Source organism: Thunnus maccoyii, chromosome 10, assembly GCF_910596095.1.
Source record: "Thunnus maccoyii chromosome 10, fThuMac1.1, whole genome shotgun sequence".
NCBI lineage: Eukaryota > Metazoa > Chordata > Actinopteri > Scombriformes > Scombridae > Thunnus > Thunnus maccoyii.
This window is the reverse complement of record NC_056542.1, coordinates 17770104-17787974: the sequence shown is the minus strand read 5'-3', so window position 1 is coordinate 17787974 and position 17871 is coordinate 17770104. Positions and strand designations below refer to the sequence as shown.

Genomic DNA, 17871 nt, shown 5'->3' with positions numbered 1-17871 from the left:
TCATCTGGTTAAAACGTTTAGTTAAAAATTACCAATTTATGTCAACAACCACAATGCATGCATTATACATGCACAAAGGGGATATGCATGCACAAAGGGGATATGATGCCACTGACAGGTGACCAAATGAAATGAACTGTTATATTTATTAAAATTATGGATTTATCTGCGTTTGAAAATTGTTGGAAATATTTGGGACAATGTAAATACACAGCTGAACAAAATATATAACATTGGTCAAGTTGTTTTTAGACATTTTAATGCGGAAAAGTTACATATTATACCTTTAATCTTTATTTGTTCAAAATATGTAAATGGCACATTACACTTGTTACATGCATCTACTGCTATCCAGCCTACTCCACAGTCGTATGTCCTTGAGAGTTAAAGATGATTTGAACTGACAGGAAAGGTTAGAGGGCACTTGCCAGGGAGATGTCACAGATATTAATGATCTCTGTCATTGTCTTGAAAGGGATGAATGTGTTGGGTATTAGGCTACAGAACAGCACCAGGGACCCCCGCCCACCCTCAAAGTTCGTCATGAAATATTAAGTGCAGTCATCTGCTGAGATGGTTGAGTTGCTTGTCGCAGCCTAACACTTACCACATGTCTAAATAAAGGTAAGTGCTCCCCCCTTCCAATTAATCTTCAATTAGGGCTTCTGCTCTGTGCTTTCGCATCTGTGTTTCCCAGTCTTGGCTCAGCAGGTGGGGTATGGGGGGTAATGTGTGTGTGTGTGTGTGTGTGTGTGTGTGTGTGTGTGTGTGTGTGTGTGTGTGAGGGGTTATATGAGGATTATCAGGCTCTGGGGGCACACAGACGAGGGATATAAAGATGCTTTCTGGCATACGTATTCACATGACAACTGTTGTGCTGTTCCACAACTATGACTTCTTGCCATGTTACATGACATCACTTTGAACACAGTCTATATAAAGCTTTAGCAGAAAAGGATGAATTATATTGACCCATAGAAAATAATCGTTCCATGTGAGATGCAGAGAGACATGAGAGGCCTCAAGCTGAGTGATTTATCAAGGATTTTCATGACTCTGGCAGGCTTTATATAACTACCAGCTGAAGGGTGCACTTTCCCATGTTGTAAGGGGTCAGGAGGCCATCCTCTGAGGACTGTGGCAGTTGTTTTTCACACAAGAATTCCAGCCCACTGTTGGGGGATCTAAGAGAGCATAAAAGAGGAGCAGAGAACTTTACAGTATGCATCACTTTAGCTCCTGGTGAACCCTCCGCCCACTGCACTCTGCACCCGGTGGCTGTGCCCCATGGGCAGCTCTCCCTATACCTCTCCCTGTATTGACAGAACAAGCAGTGTCTCTGTGAGAGGCAGTCAACCCCCCCTACGCCCCCCCCCCCATCTACCCTCCCCTCTCCAGCCCCGCCATCGGTGTGCTGCAAACCAGAAGCCTGAGGCGCAGGGAGCGTGTGGGATGAAGGGATGAGAGAGAAGATCAAAGCAGAAAGCATGAAAAAGCTCAAAGCACACAAGCAAGAGGCACCTCTCTGACCTCTGCCACACACACACACACACACATACACACACACACACACATCATCCTGGCTGTGCAGAACAGTCGGCGCCCACCCTGGCCTCTGGTTCCCCCTCATCCAGCAGCCGTAGAAAAAGGCAAAGAGGAGAGGGCACGACGCTCAGGTCGTGTGAGCCTCTCAGCAGATGGTTGAGACCTGCTGAGAACCTGAGCTGAAGTGACGCCCCCTGTTGGTGTCCCAGGTGTGGCGCACACCCAACTCTGGCTGGTCGCTCTTGGTCATCAAACTTGAACATTTTTTTTTATAAAGACCAGCAGGTTTCTACAATCTATAGATTTTCTTTGGGTTTGTTCTGTATCTGTATCATGGCTTGCTTATAGTGCATTCTTTGGGCACATTTTATTGTAAAAAATTGACGACATGAGAAAGATGGCATGAAAAACATCCACATTGATTAAAGAAAGCGTTTAAAAATACTGCATCCATTTAAACACACGTTTGGGTTCTAGGTCAAGCCAGCAAAAGATTTTCAAAAAATGATTAAAAGTTTGGTTCAAAAGGTAAATCGATTGTGGACATATCTCGACTAAAGTACATGAAATGCACTGCTAAAAGGTTTTAAATGATCTCTGCATAGAAGAGATTTATCCACTATCTTAGGCAAAGGCTTATCCGCTATGGAAAAGACTTTCATAAGACGTTTATAAGGAGAGAATACATTTACTCAAACATGATGAGGTGGTGAAAAAGACTTCTATGATCAGGACATAGGTGTCATTTAAATGTTTTGTGCCCTCATTATCACCATACTTTCTAAAGCACCACTAGATTCTCACAGCGTCCAATCAGAGGGTTGCAGCAAAGTTCACCCTCGGCATGATCAGCTGTGACCGCAGTTTTACCTGCTGGTATATAAAGCTGTCGTTTAGGTTTAAAACGAGCCCTGTCAGACTTGCAAACTCCCCCTTGGCCCTGAGGATCCTCTCTCCATTATTCATGAGTCCTCAGGTTGGACCCTGGGAACAAGCTGAGCGAGGCCCTGTGTCAATACGAAACACTGGCCGCCACAATGGGCTCTGCCTCCAACTACACTGTTGACAGACACCAACACAAAGGAGCTGAAAGGGGTCCCCCTCCGTTCTCACACACACCGAAGAATGAGTCAGTGTGCTGCCGCTCAGAGCTGTGTTTGTACAGTATATACAGCTTTTGTCCATGGCCACTGTTCTCCCATCAATGGGGGTTGAAGTGTTGATGAAAACCAGGAGGAAAGGACTTCTCTGTGGCTGCCAGCTGAGAGTTCATGTTCATTAGATGGGCTCTGCGCCCGCTGGATGGCACCTGTATGTATACAGAAAAAACCCGGGTGAGAGAACAACAAGTAATCGGCTTATTAGATTGGTAAACAACATTCCATGATATATCACAGCCCAGCCTCTTTGACTATCACATCATTACTGCCATTGAAGTTCATGAATGATTCATGCATTTGGACCATGAAATCAAATATTGCAGCCATGTGATAGTCTCATTAAGGTCTTTGTATACAGCATACACCAGCTAACAATGATTCCAGATTCTTTGGTTTCACATTGATACCTAATTTTGCATAAAACATCAAATACAGATGTGATTAAAGGCTGAATCCACCTCAAAAGGGTTGTCACATATGTTATACCCGTGCTCTTAGACACTAGATTAATATTAATGCAAGTGAGCATCTCTCTTCAAAAGCTAGAAACACTGGGACTGAATTATGATGGCATGCAGAACCTGAAGCTACACTTGCCAATGAAATGGATAAACAGGATAAAAATGTGCTCTCAGGGGACAGTTCAGTGCACTCATATTCATTGTCAGCAGCTCAACGATTTGCTTAATTATTATGTAATCGAAAGAGCTTTGCTATTTCAGTCTGCACTATTTTTGGATTAGATAGAATGCTCCTTACAAGGTGTTAAGTGTCACCATCTACAACGAAAGAATTATTCTTTTTTCCCCAGTTCTCCTCACAACAGAACTGCATGCTTGCATAAGCAGGAGTAAAAGCATCATTTACCTACTCTATGTTGTCTATTTAAGAGCAGTAATGGCTGAAGTCCTTGCTGGAAACTTGGTTCTTGTTGCAGATAGTTACACAATGTGTGTAGGCTTTCATACTGTAACAACCATTTCATAACTTACAGGCTGTGACAAATCACTTTAAGGGTTTTTTTCCTTTATAAAGCACCACTTTGCTTCCATATAGTATCTGAAAGAGCTGTTTAGAAAACCAAATGTGAAACATATTATGCGAGGAGGAGGAGGATGTAACAACTCTATCCATTTTAATCCACTGACGAGATATGCCACAGGGCAATGGTCTGATTTGAATCTGATTTGCTCTTAGCATCTGTAATATTTTCTTTCCCACTTTGATCTTGAGACATTCATCAGCGGCACTCATTAACTCTCACATCAACCTATCAGCAAACCCAAATAAAATTCGATCTTATAGGCTATTTTTCTTCTTTTTATTGTTTGATGAACACAAATAAATCACTATCCACATTTTGCATTGCACTGGCCTCCACAGAGATGATTTTTGATTGAATGAAAAAAATGAAACATGAAAATCACATCTATTATATTCTGTGCTGGTTGATAATGATGATATAAGTCTTGAACCAGACTGGGATAATTCTCCAAACAGCAGAGAGAGAAGATAAACCAGATATATTTCTTTCACTTTGTTTGTTTTCTCTTAAATGCTATTTTAACATGCATACCTTTGGGTGTGTTTAGAATTTTGGGGGTTGTCTTACAAATATGAGGCCTACTGTAGTGTCTTACTGAAACCATTAGGAGGCAGTACATGACAGTCTGCCTTTTAGACACAAATCCACTGATATCTCATTGCTTTTTCCTTCTGTGTTGCTAAACTGTTTTTATAGTCATACACTGTGAATCAAAAGAAGAATCTCTCAACACCTTTTACACACTTTTTAGTTACTTTAATTTTTGTTGAATATCAAGAATATGAAATAAATAATTTCCCCAACAAAGTTTGAAAAATGAGTATGAATGATAGAGGTAAACTGAGAAATGTTTGTGAAAATGGAAATCCATTTGAAAACTCATATATATTTTTGTTGTTGTATTTTTGTAAAGTTGGCTAAACTTATTCAAAACAGTTCTGTACTGAACCTCGAGGAACTGTTTTATATGCTTTTCACAGGCGCCACCTACTGCTTAAAAAGCAGTATCTCAATTCACCAAAGGAGGGAGTAATGCTGTTCAGTGACATTAATTAGCCTATATTGTATAAACTGTGAGTACATTTTGGACAGATATACAGGAATGTATTTTAAATAAAACTGTTGAAATTCTGTTGCAGTTGTGGGTAAATATATTATGACTATATTTGAATATAAGTTTAATGCTTAAATTCCACGATCAAAAAGAAATATTTCTTACCCTTATTGTTTTGTATAGGATTAAACTTATATACCTAGCTTATATACCTATATACCTATACCTTTCTGAAGAGCAGACTAATATAATAGTACTATTTTTGCTGTTCATTGTATGTATTCATTTTGTGTTTATTTATCAATTACTTCTTATTTATTTAACCTATTATATATAAACTTGAATGATGTTTATTTGCGCGATGATGCACCTTGTATCATGCTGAAGATGCTCTGTAGCAGTGGTGGGCAAATAGTGGCCTGTGGGCCAAATCTGGTCCTCCAGAAAATGTATTTGACCCCCTGACAAAAGCTAAAGTTTGACTTTGATCATTTGCATCAAAATCTTTACATAATTCTTCACAAATCTACTGCAGATAATGAAATATGCACAAGACTCCTGTAAATCCAAATCATTGTGTTACTTCTATTCTGTCTCCACAGCAGGAGAGGTATTAAAACCGTGGTTGCACCATGCTATTTGAACAGTGCATGGTGTTGAAATTACAACTAACAAACCTGCCAGAAATGAAATTTCAGTGTGTGAATTCCACAACTTTAGCCTATTTGGCCATAACAGATTTATTTTTCACACACAAATAGGTGGCAGCTGAACAGAAATGGTGTTGATGCCATTTTTTTCCCTAAGGTAACAACAATAACAATGTTACTTTCAGCCAACCATGAATGAAGCAGGCCACTGTGTGTGGATAACAAAGTAGTCTCAAAGTGCAACACAGAACATATATTCATAAATATTTCATCATTTTTAGCCAAATGACCATTAAAATAAGCTGAAATTGTTAGTGTTTCCACTGCACTGCTTAATGGCCCTCCAATGAAAAATTCTTAAAAAACTGGCCCATAGTTGAATCTAATTGCAGACTCCTGCTCTACAGCCTATGTTAGTCATTTGATAAAGGAAAACGGAAAATAACAGACCTTTGTCTGCATTTTTTCTTCCTGCACTGGCGACTTGCAACCCAACACTAAATCCCATCAAATTATTGCAACATTTCTCTAAACCAGTGGTTCTCAAAGTGGGGTCGGGGACACCCAGGGGTCCTTGAGTTGGTTCTAAGGGGTCCCCATCAAAAAGGGGAATAATTTATTTTCACTATAATTCCATCCATAACTAACACAATGACAGATTGTATGACTGTTTTGGTCATGGGTTTCTGTAATAAAACATCTAAAAGCAGAAGTATTATCAGATGGGGGTATGGGGGTCTAATTTGTGTCAGTTTAGGGGTCCTTGACGTGAAAAAGTTTGACATCCATTGCCCTGAATGATGTAATAATACAATACCACAATGTAAAAATACTTTATTACAAGTAAAAATCCTGCATTTAAAATCCCTCTTAAAGTACTAAGGTAAAATTAATTAGAACTTTTACTTTAGTATTTTAAATAAATTTAGCTGGTAACACTATACTTTTACTTGAGTAGGATTGTAAATGCAGGATTTTTACTTGTAATGAAATATATTTACATTGTGGTATTGGTGCTTTTACTTAAGTAAAGGATCTGAGTACTTGTTCCAGCACTGCAGGTCACAGAATCCGACGGGTCACCAAATACGGTGTAACACCAGACTGAACCCACTTTCACTCGTATCAAACACATCAAAATCGGATTTGAGGACACGCCCCCTAATCAGCTCATTTCCATGGCAACGCCAGCGCCTGCTCATGATTGGTGGCCCGGAATCACGCAGGCGCTCGAGCAGGCTTCAAATATGAAGTTTCGGCTGCATATCAGTCTGTCCGCGACTTTGGAGCATCTTGTGGTTTCTGTGCAGCAGATTAAAACTAAATCTTCACCATCATGGTTGAGCAGTTTGTTGGAAACTGGAAGCTGGCCGCCAGCGAGAACTTCGATGAGTACATGAAGGCAATTGGTAAGATTTGGCCTAATCTTAATTGTGATCAATGCTGTAGGAATTATGTTGTAAAATGTTAGCTTACAACTCTTAACTAACTTAATGGAAGAAAGTATTAGCAACACGTTCAGACCAGAGTTTCACGTGTAGCATTATTTGCAACATCAAACAGTTTAACATGTGTACTAAAAATCGTCCTAATTAAGCCTCATTGTGTTGCAGGTGTGGGCTTTGCCACTCGGCAAATGGGCAACATGGTGAAGCCTAACCTGGTGATCAGCGTGGATGATACTGGGTTCATTTCCATGAAGTCTCAGAGTACTTTCAAGACCGCAGAGATCAAGTTCAAACTCAACGAAGAGTTCGACGAGACGACTGCAGATGACCGAAAGACCAAGGTGAGTCATTTTTGTTTTTTAAAAGACAGACACTTTCAGTTTAGTCTGTTTATGTGCCTCTAACGGCTCAAACACTGTTTTCAGACCATCTTCACTTTTGAAAATGGCAAACTTGTGCAAAAGCAGACGTGGGACGGAAAGACCACGACACTGGAACGAGAGATTCAGGATGGAAAACTAACAGCTGTAAGTAATTAATGACCTGAGCAATTATTGATAGTCTGTGGATGTCTTCACAAGTGTGCATCCTTAACTGGCTGTCTAGCAAAGTTAAAGCTTAACCCTAAAAGCAAATAAAATGCATGTTCTAACATTTTGACCATTGTCTCAACAGAAATGTATCATGGATGATGTTGTTGCAGTGAGGACCTACGAGAAGGAGGCTTGAATCCTGTCTGTAGCCATCAAAGAATAAAAAAACAAAAACAAACTTGAACTTCTTTATTCCAGTAAGACACCAAATGCACTGAGCTATTGCCAAACATGCCAATAAAGTCTGAACTGTGACACTTCAGTCTGTGTGTAATAGTAGTTCATGAATGTGATGGTACAAAGTGTTTGTGCACCCATGTGCAGGTTCAAACATCCATTGGGATTTGTAAGACCAATCACTCCAACTTTTCCTTTCTTCAATGGTTGGTCTTTGGCTTTTTCTAATCATGCAAAATGTGTTAACAATTTAAACAAACAAATTTGGACAAGAACTTTGTCTCGGCAAATGGAAAGTCTGACCTTAATTTTCAAATCTAACCATGTGATTGTTACAGTCTCTGGTTTTCTCTTGAATTAAGTCCCAATGCTTAGCAGGGTTGATCTAAACTGATTAGATACCATGGCCAGGTGCCAATTAAAGTATTATTGCAAAAATTGTACAAGCATTTAACATCTTATAGCAAACTCCTGACGGGTTCAAAGTCATGCTTCCAATTTACAAGAAAAGTAGGAAGGGGGGGTTACAAAAGCCTTTTGTTCCAACAAAGGAAAAGCAACATGTCCTTTATATTAGAGCAGCCTCTTATGATGAGGGTGAATGGGAGGTGGTAAGGCCAAATCCCTGCTTGGGGTTAAAGCAGTGACCTCATTTGTGCCAGGCCTCTTGTCTCGGATGCACAGACGGGGGAGTTCAAGCAAGTGCACATAATTTGTTTTAATTAGGCTTCTTTGGGGCAGTAGGTTGAGGCCCAAATTCTCCAAAGATTTCCAGGCTTTAGTGAGTGTGGCCCCGGGTGGTGATCAAGCTCCACAATGAGTACTGACTAATGAAAAGCTGATTCCTTGTCTTGAGTGCCACATTATATAAGACCATGCCACATACTTGCACACACAGAGTTTTGGGCATTTTGCATATGTCTTACATCTTTATAAATGTCTCTTGAGGATATTGTCTTTAGTTTTAACTGTTGTGGTTTTCTTGGAAAGTTATGTAATAACACAGAACTGAGAGAGTTTGTGCAGAACCTTGAATTCTTCCCAACTAATTTTTTTGGGTTTTGAATACCCTATTGTTAAGGGTTAAGCTTATTTGGGATAGTATGTGGGTGCAGGCTTCAAGAAGCAGACGTCCCTTTGAAATGGTTTTACCTCTTCCAATACAATCATATCATGTGCTGGTTAATTCTTTGAAATGGCTGTGATTCAACTTCACTGCTTTTGTTAATCTTCAAAGGGCAAAGGTCCTACATACAAATATTATCTGTATTTAAGAAACATTATGAAACGTTTCTCTGTATTACTTATTTGAATTATTACATAATGTGAACTTGAAGACCTTTTAAATGTCATAATCTCACTGCGGTTTCTCAATCGCAGCAATGCTGCCCCCTTATGGTTAATTATTGTAACTGCGGCAGTTATTGGCCAGTACCACTGTGTGTCCTGATAGGGGGGACGGTGTCAGATTTAGTCTTGAAATGGACAAGAGTTTTGTGACAAGAGCTCAGAAAATAACTGTTTATTCAGTTTTAAGGAAACATTACTTTAATCAATAACATTTCCGTCGACGTTTTACAGTTAGTCATCTTCGCTGTGCTCACATGATGAAACGATCCAACACGACGTTGTACGTGACGCGTCACCAACATCAAACATGGCTGACGACGAAAACACAAACATGGAAGTCGACAAGGAAAAGCCTTTGGCAGATAAAGTTAAACCACTCGTAAACGGCATTTCCCAGAGGCTAAACAGCCAGAACAATGCCAAAGGCGAGAAAGACGCAGGTGAAAGCCGCGCCACGGCGGAATACTGCGAGAGGCTGCAGGCGTGGATGTGGCAGTATTACACTGGATATGCGACCTGGCAGAGCTGGCTGGCAGCGTCAGCCATGTCCTACCCGTGTTATCTACAGTCAACCAGCGGGACCTCGACGCCACCTCTCGATTTAAACCCCCAGAACTGGTATAACAGTCCGTTCAGCCTTCCGTTGTCGCCTTATTATTCACCTGCTGCCACCTCTCCAAGCAGCCGGGTAGGTGAGACTCCTGGCGGGGCTGCAGTGGCAGCTCAGCCGCCGCAGCAGCAACAGCAGCCGCAGCCGCAGGAGAATGGAAATGCACAGAGACCAGGTAAATGCTGGAGGCTGCTTAGTCTGCAGGTTGTCAATATGTCATTGATTATTAAAATAGTTGGTGATTAATTTTCTGTCAATGGACTAATGACATCGACTTGCTTTTTTGCTTCGCAGGTCGGGAGTACAGTATTCCTTCACCTCTCCAAAGACTCCTGGCTGAAATGGTGGATTTCTTCATTTTGTTTTTCATTAAAGCAACCATAATTATCAGTATTATGCATCTCAGTGGAATCAAGTAAGTCTGTTTCACGTCTATGTACTGGTAGTGGAAAGATGATTAGATTAAGTCTGTGGGTTTTTCCAGTCATTTAAATGAACAAAAGCAAGTCTAATTGGATGGACATAGTGCCAGTCTTTGGGTCGGTATAATAAAAATATTTTCCCTTGTTTTTCAGGGATGTTTCCAAGTTCGCCATGCATTTCATAGTGGAGGAAATAGATGAGGACACATCGATGGAGGAGCTACAAAAAATGATGCTTGTCGCCCTTGTGTACCGGATTTTAGTGTGTTTTTATGAGGTGAGAGGTCATATATCAGAGGTCAGCATACTGCTTTTCCCGGATTGTTATATGTAGAACTTGGTGATACACTCAAAGTCATTAATTAATAGAATATTAATGCAGATTATTGTGACATTGATATACTGTATATCATGGTATGGCAAATTATGCAAAATCACAATAACATAATCAAACTAATATTGAGGTAATTAGCTCAGAATTCACTATATTAACAACAAATAAGGTTATATCACATTGTGATTGTGCTGAAATTCAATAAATGACAATATTGAATTATTGCTCAGCTTTACCTATATGTAATACAAGTCAGATGGTAAGAAATGTTGGCCTCAACCTTAACAGTCAATTGTTTTTGTTTGTGATCTGCATGTTAATACACCTACAACATTTTCCCTTCAGATTGTGTGCATCTGGGGAGCAGGAGGAGCCACTCCAGGGAAATTTCTAGTAGGACTCAGAGTTGTTACATGTGACTCATCAATTCTGGTTCAACCTAACAGGGTGCTTGTAGTGCCAGCAACTAATGTCTCTCTGTCTGCGTAAGTGGTTCATTTTTATCTTTTTCGAGTTTTATGCATAAATAACACAACTCAGCTTTGTCCCACCTTTGTAACTGAACCATATTATCTGTCTTCCTCTACAGATCGACTGTCCGAGCCTTGAATAAGAATTTTTCAATTGCCTTCTTTTTCCCGGCCTTCATCACGCTTCTGTTCTTCCAACACAACAGGACTGTGTATGATATGGTTGCTGGTACTATTGTTGTCAAGCGCTCCAGGGCCAGATGACGCAATCTCCAGAGGAGAGTCCCACAACTTTGAGCAGGCACTACGTGATGTTTTTGAAAAATGCCTGCAGAACTCAGTCCTTTACTTTCAGAAAAAGCAGGAGCATTACGATGGTGGCAGAGAGATCGATATGCACCAGTGTGAACGATTTCAGACCACTACAGCGTGGGTGTGGTTTGTCTCTGACACATACTGTATTTCTGCATGTGTGTCCACATGCTGCTTTCAGATTTGTTCCTGTGCCAAATTCATGTCTCTTTTGAAGACAGGAAAAATGATGGTATTTGCTACCTTTTCATTGAAACAAGATTTGCCTCTTTTGAAATACTCTTCCAGATTAGGAGTGAATGTCTTGTATCACTCAGTATTTAAATGACTAATCATGCGTTTATGAGATAATACCTTCAGTGTGTATCTCTTTGTATTAAAAGTTTGTCTTAAGAGTTGTATGCTCAGATTTTTTATTTTAAGTTCTTGACCTTTGTCACTGTAAGAGTGATGCATCATGCTCAGCGTTTTCAACTGCTGAAATACTGTTTTTTTTAAAAGGCACATTCAGTGTATTGAAGGGAAATGTAAACCTGTGAAAAGTTAATGTATTACACATTTTCTGTGATTAACTGTTTTTTGCATTTAATAATATTAAATGAAACCACCACTAATTCCCCGCATGATTGACATATCTGTATCTTAGCTGATTGTCTGCTATTTGATAATTCTTTGAGTGTTTTGATACAAATTGAGTAGCCACAGAATGTAGTCAACTTAAGGTGTATTGACTCATTAATTTTCCATTAAATTTGCCTTATTCTCTGGCTACTTCTATGAGTTTATATTTTAACAATACTATGTTTTTATATCCAGTAATTCTTTGTATTTCAAGGTGTAAAATTCCACATACCCTGAAAGCCAGACAGAGACAGATGAATGCAAATGCTTCCATACAGGACACAGAAGTTGCTGAATGTTTTGATGAGCATGGAAATGATGTGAATCATATGCTGTGTCCTTCACATTCACCAGAACTCAACCATAGTCATATTGTAGATTTTGGACCAACTTTTTGGACAACATTGTCCATCACCATCATCAAAACACTAAATAAGGAAATATCTTTTGGTAAAGTCTCTACTGGAGTTCTTGTGGAATCTATGCTAGAACTTTCCCACTGTGACGTGTCATGATGCCTTTGATGAAAATAGCCTATTTTAGCTGTTTATTGCCAATGGACAATATGAAATCTTAAAGGATAGGTTCACAAGTTTTCAATTCTGTCTTGAAAAAACCATCAGGTGCCCAGATGAACACTCAAAGAAGTTTTCCCTTGCTGTAATCATTAATTCTGTTCCATTTAATCCTCTTCAAATGTGTTTTCAGTGTAAGTTATGGGGACCAAAATCCGCAGAGTGTCCACACAGTCATTTTGTGTATTTAAAAGTTTATGTGAAGCTTATATGAGGCTTCAGCAGTCTTGAGTTAGTCAAATCAAGTAGATATCTGCCACAGTGTTTCCCTGTTGAGCTGCGATGGAAGTATAGTAACAAAAAGAGGGACTTTGGTGCTAAAAAGACTGTAATGTTGAAAGATATCTACTTGATTTGACTCATTTGGAAGTCTTCATATTAGCTTCAGATAAACTTTTAAATGCATTTTTTCACAGAAGGAGGTTTGTGAATTTTGGCCCCCATCATGTAAACTGTAAGTGCATTATGAAGGAATCCTCTCATGGTCAGTATGAACAGGAGGATTTATTATGGCAATAAACACCCATTTCAGTGTTTATCTGACCACCTGATTGTTATTTAAAGAAAGGCTTGACAAATTGTGAACCCATCCTTTAACACATGCTCCATTCTTCATGAAAAGCTAATGGGTGGGTGTTTCTCCAGTTTAATATATCATATAACAAACAAAGCAATGCAGTATGTCATTTAAAAGTTATTCAATGCTCTGTTGTGAACAGCTGAATTTATAAAAATGGTATACTGATACACAAGGTGACCACAATCTTCTTAGTTATATGACTTTAGCTCCACCTAGTGTCCATTCATTGGTCACACAGGCATCACTTTCAGGCTGTGTTGATGCAATGGAGAGAATAACCCACTGCACTGTAACCTGCACACAATATATCAAACAGAGATCTATCTGTGTGATCCTCATTTATCATCACAAAAAGTCAATCAGCCTGTCTGCCTATGACTCAATCTGCACTAAACTAAAGGAGAGCCTGAATCAACTTGTTTCACGACATTTCCCTTATTCTGTGAGTTTTCTTTTCTGGCATGTCACATAGTATATTGGAGGGGGCTGTGGAGGCGCCTATTGTTGGCAAGTGTTGACATGGTGATTGTGTTAGACTCACTAAGTGGCAGCTTCAGCTGACAGCCACAGATGGGACTCCCAGATTACAGAGCGAACCCCCCACCCCCACCCCCCACCCCCCCCCACTTGCTGCTGCCATGCACCATGCCATTACTGTGGGCAATGGAATAATATAACTCATAGTCATGAAGGGCTTTAATGAGGACCATAAAAGTGTGGGCTGACACTACCCACCACCACCATTAATGTACTGTATACTGAAGAGTGTAGCTCCATTTGGAGTTGAGGCCTGTTTGTAGTCTATTTTTATATCGACATGCTCTGGCTCAGTATGCGGGAGGAAGATTTTAGAAAAGCTCAAGGGGACACTCATTACTTTAATTTATGACAGACCTTTGTGTGAAACTACGTCATGTTGCAATAAATCTAGCAGTGAATTAACAAATTGTAATCAGTTTTCATTGACACCAATAATTTATGTAAATTGTAGTGGGAATAAACCTTGTGTTTATAAGTAAGTGTCATAATGTGGCCCTAATGCTAGCAGTGTTGGAGAAAATTCATGGCTGTAGCCACCAATAAAACTAACAATTGTCAATCTAAAAGCTTATTTTGTTCAATTATATATTACTGCCGACTTAAGCCGTATTTATACTTCTGCAGAAGTATAAATCAGCCTTAAGAAGGTGAACTCAGACATAAAGGATTGAGAGAAGTTGACTAATTGCACTGTTATTCTATGCAACAATACATCAGTCTTTTTATTTCCCCATTTTCTATGTCTGTTGTTTGATACCACGCTTGAAATATCTAGCTCCTTGCTGCCACATGGCATGCCATACGGTTTTGAGTTGGTGAAGTGTCCAGCCTGAGTTCCTGCCACCCTTTCTGGCTCTTTTAACAAGGGAGTCATCTACAGGCAGCATGGAAAGCTCACAGCTTGCTCTGACAGCCATGTGTCCGTGTCTGAACAGAACCACGTACAGGGCAGAGGGATAAGGTAAACAGTCTGGACTCAACGATATTCTCTGTGAAATTATTCATTCATTAGAGCCTCTAAAATGGCAGCTGGCTGGCTCCAGGTGTTCTGAAGTCATAAGAAAAAGGTGCTGTGGACTAAAATGCTGCTCGGTGTAGCTGCTGCTCTTCCTCTCAGTGTGTCTGTGCCTGTTGGTATTCCTCTCAAGTGGAGTCAGTAATTACAGGCTGGCTGGGTTCTGCCAGAGTGGAGAGGGCTGTTGATGAAGAGGAGACCTGTTGAAGGGGGGAGAGAGACACTAGAAATGCCACGGAGGATGAGGGTAACACATTTGCACACATGTTTTAAGATTTTATTATTCTTTTGAGGACCTTTTGGACCTATCAATGCCACACACACACACACACACACACACACACACACACACACTGAGATAGTTTAAATGGATGTGGTCCTAATTCCAGCATTTGAATGTACTTCCATTTATAATACCAATAAATTATGAATGAACTCATTTCTAGGATAGTGAATAAATAAGAGTGAGTATGATATGAATAAACTCATTTTCCAGAATAGTATGCTGCCTGTGTTGGAGTTCATTTTCCTGTTATAAAAATAGATATGAATACAGAGCGAGTACAAACTCAGGATGAGTGATATAGAGGCATAAAAGGCCTGAGTGAGTGTGTATGTGTGTTGAGGGGGAGCAACATTAGGTTTCTGGGTGTTTGTGTTTTTGAATACTGTAGATTTCTGCTAGAGGTAGTGAGAAGCTTGAGTTGTCAAGACAACCATGAAGGTTTTTTTTTTTTTTTTAGCTGTTACTGCAGGGAAATTCAGCCTTTTCTCTCTTTCTTGGATAATGTTGTTTTAAGGGGAGTGCAAGGTCTGATGTACACTTGCTGCAAATATGCATAATGAGAAACTGAAGGACAGAAATTGGGGGAAAAAACTATGCATGCCCACTAGTATCATCTTGCAAGCTGCTTGTCCAGCTTTGACTTCGTGACTGCGGTCTCCCTCATGTTAAGACTGACTGTGCCATGGTTCCACTTCACCACTGATTTTGACTAAAGAGATGCTGAATGCATGGCAACAGCTGCACCATTTACAAAATAATCACCACAACACAGCGTACCCAAAACCTTTTCAAAAGATAGCGAGACATACAAAGAGACAGCTCAGGAAGGAGAGAGGTATCTGACCTAATTATTTGCCTGAAATAATGATGTAAAAGATTCATTTTCACATACTGTAAATAGGTGTTGTTGAGTACTGTGATGTGTATATTAAAATACATATATATTGAGACAGCTTTACTTATCTAACAGCTTTAAATGTAATATCTGGTGATATAATATCTACTTTGAAATTTCTAAATATTTTAGAGTTAACAATCATGGTTGGAGGAGATAAGGTATGCTATGAAATATGTATTTTGATATGTTTATTTAAATACTATAATTATGGAATCCAAGCTGAACAAACCTAAGTATTGATTCACTCTTCTTTTATCTCTGCATATAATCTATATCATTATAATTTTATTATTTGAAACAGCAAATATGATGTACTTGATGTTGTAAATAAAGCATAGACTTTGGATCAGCTGCAGACAAGTGTTAGCTTGCTTTCATAATAAACACAAAGTAGATGTCAACATATCTTTCCGTTACAAAGACTAATCCAACTCTGAACCTAATCTTACAGAAGCCCATACACTGCCCTCTGCTGTGTGAGTCTGGCACTGAAACTACAGGGGTGGGTTTGGGGTGGGGGTGGTCAGGCTTTCACTGAGGTCACTGAGGTTATTTAAGTGATGGTCGGGTTCCTGGCTTGAATGCTCAGAGCAGACATTTAAAACAGAAGAAACAGCACAAATACATGTTGAGAACATGCACCCCAGGCACTGTAATGACATATATGTTATTAAATGGAACAGATAATATTATTAAGAAAGTTTTCTTGGCTCATTTGTCTTTCCTGTCTCGGCCATTAAACCACCCAACAAATCTCTGGTGAACATCTTTGGAAACTAATGATTAACAACCAACTGTAACTTTGCTTCCTGGCTGCACATTGAGCTCTTTTTTTTTTTTTTTTTTTACACTATTGGGTGTCATCCTGATTCATTTGGTTCATATATCTGAACAAACTCTTCTCTCAGTGGCTGTAGTCCTCCTCCACAAATCACTCCCACCCAATCCTTTAGTTGCCTAAACTATGTTCTGGAGATGTGCGTAAGCAGTGACTTTCTATTTTCAGCTGAATGAAAACAGTCTTGGCGCTTGGACTCAGAGGATGAAATCTGTTTTGTTCTGCTGAAATTGGATTTCACCACATGCACAGTATCTACATGTTACAGAGTTAAGGATTTGGGTTTAATGGTGTCATATAGTAAAACCACAATCTTTTGACTGAGAAACATGACTTATGAGTAATCTGTTTGCTGTCTATCATGCCAAAGGAATCTATTATCCTTAGTAACACAAATACAAACTGTAGCATTCAGAGGACAGAAAAAATGTTTCATTTAATAGAAATTTATTTGTTAGATGTAGAAATGAGGAATAGTAATAGCTACTATCTTCATAACAGGTTGATTAAAGGGTTGTTGATCTCCTCCTTCACATTAAGCAGCCACTGCCTGAGCCATGAATCACATTGCACTCTTAAATGTTTTGTAGTTAAATACATCAGACCACGAATGAACAAAACATTTCCTAACTTGGGCTTTTGGATGTAAAATGACAATCATCATAGAGTTGTACACCACAACCCATTTTTTCATAGGCTTTTGCATGTAATCATTTCCTAAAATGTATGAATGAGGGACCTTGACCTTAAAATAACCTTAAAATAAATAGTACAGCTCTCTGTTGCTGCTTTTTTTTTTAAGAACCAGGGCTTCATTTGCTTGTTTTCAGTGCTTCAACCCCTAGTTTATCATGTATTTCATCTTTAAACATTTAATCCAAGGACTAAGCTGTTCAAGGTCACTTACTGGTAGCGCTCCCCAATTGCTCAATTGTAATTAAATTCAATGACAAACCTCTCACAGATTGTAATCCCCAAATATACAATCCCTGCTGATCAAAACAGTGAAACAGAGCAGATGTAATACTCACACACACCTCTGACATGCACCCAAACAGATAGGTGAGGTCAGTATCACCTGCCTGGTGGATCCGCTACCCCTCACTCTTTTCATTAACTGCTGAATTCACTGGCTTTCAATAGGCTCTTTCAGCGTGTCATGCTACACCACCATTGAGCTATAGCCACGTTGCCACCCATCTTTCTTAATGGGGACTGGAGACTGTGGAGCTGCCTTGTTGCCATGGCAGCAAGAGCTTTCACATTCTCCCCACATAGCGTGGAGTGTGCATGTTGTTCCTTCCAAACTGGAGCGCGCCACAGCAGAGACAGGTCTGCTCTCAGACAA

The 17871-nt window shown here is 39.6% G+C and overlaps 2 protein-coding genes across 2 annotated transcripts; both read left to right on the top strand.

Moving 5' to 3' along the window:
* The first annotated feature begins 6713 nt into the window (after positions 1-6713).
* On the top strand, positions 6714-7757 carry fabp4b (fatty acid binding protein 4b). The gene is made up of 4 exons (XM_042425285.1): positions 6714-6863; positions 7068-7243; positions 7328-7429; positions 7578-7757. Exons 1-4 carry the CDS (start codon positions 6791-6793, stop codon positions 7629-7631), a joined length of 405 nt encoding a protein of 134 aa, XP_042281219.1. The 5' UTR covers positions 6714-6790; the 3' UTR covers positions 7632-7757.
* A 1490-nt stretch (positions 7758-9247) lies between these two features.
* On the top strand, positions 9248-11565 carry LOC121905769 (protein FAM8A1-like). The gene is made up of 5 exons (XM_042424277.1): positions 9248-9807; positions 9927-10047; positions 10208-10331; positions 10734-10873; positions 10978-11565. The coding sequence occupies exons 1-5, from the start codon at positions 9330-9332 to the stop codon at positions 11120-11122; spliced, it is 1008 nt and encodes a 335-aa protein (XP_042280211.1). The 5' UTR covers positions 9248-9329; the 3' UTR covers positions 11123-11565.
* The last annotated feature ends 6306 nt before the right edge of the window (positions 11566-17871 follow it).

Excerpts from the sequence above, each read along its gene's own strand:
- LOC121905769 (XM_042424277.1), top strand. The coding sequence starts at position 9,330 with ATGGCTGACGACGAAAACACAAACATGGAAGTCGACAAGGAAAAGCCT. Across the intron at positions 9,808-9,926 it reads TGGAAATGCACAGAGACCAG|GTCGGGAGTACAGTATTCCT; the intron begins GTAAATGCTGGA and ends TTTGCTTCGCAG. Across the intron at positions 10,874-10,977 it reads ACTAATGTCTCTCTGTCTGC|ATCGACTGTCCGAGCCTTGA; the intron begins GTAAGTGGTTCA and ends CTTCCTCTACAG.
- fabp4b (XM_042425285.1), top strand. The coding sequence starts at position 6,791 with ATGGTTGAGCAGTTTGTTGGAAACTGGAAGCTGGCCGCCAGCGAGAAC. Across the intron at positions 7,244-7,327 it reads CAGATGACCGAAAGACCAAG|ACCATCTTCACTTTTGAAAA; the intron begins GTGAGTCATTTT and ends CACTGTTTTCAG. Across the intron at positions 7,430-7,577 it reads AGGATGGAAAACTAACAGCT|AAATGTATCATGGATGATGT; the intron begins GTAAGTAATTAA and ends TTGTCTCAACAG.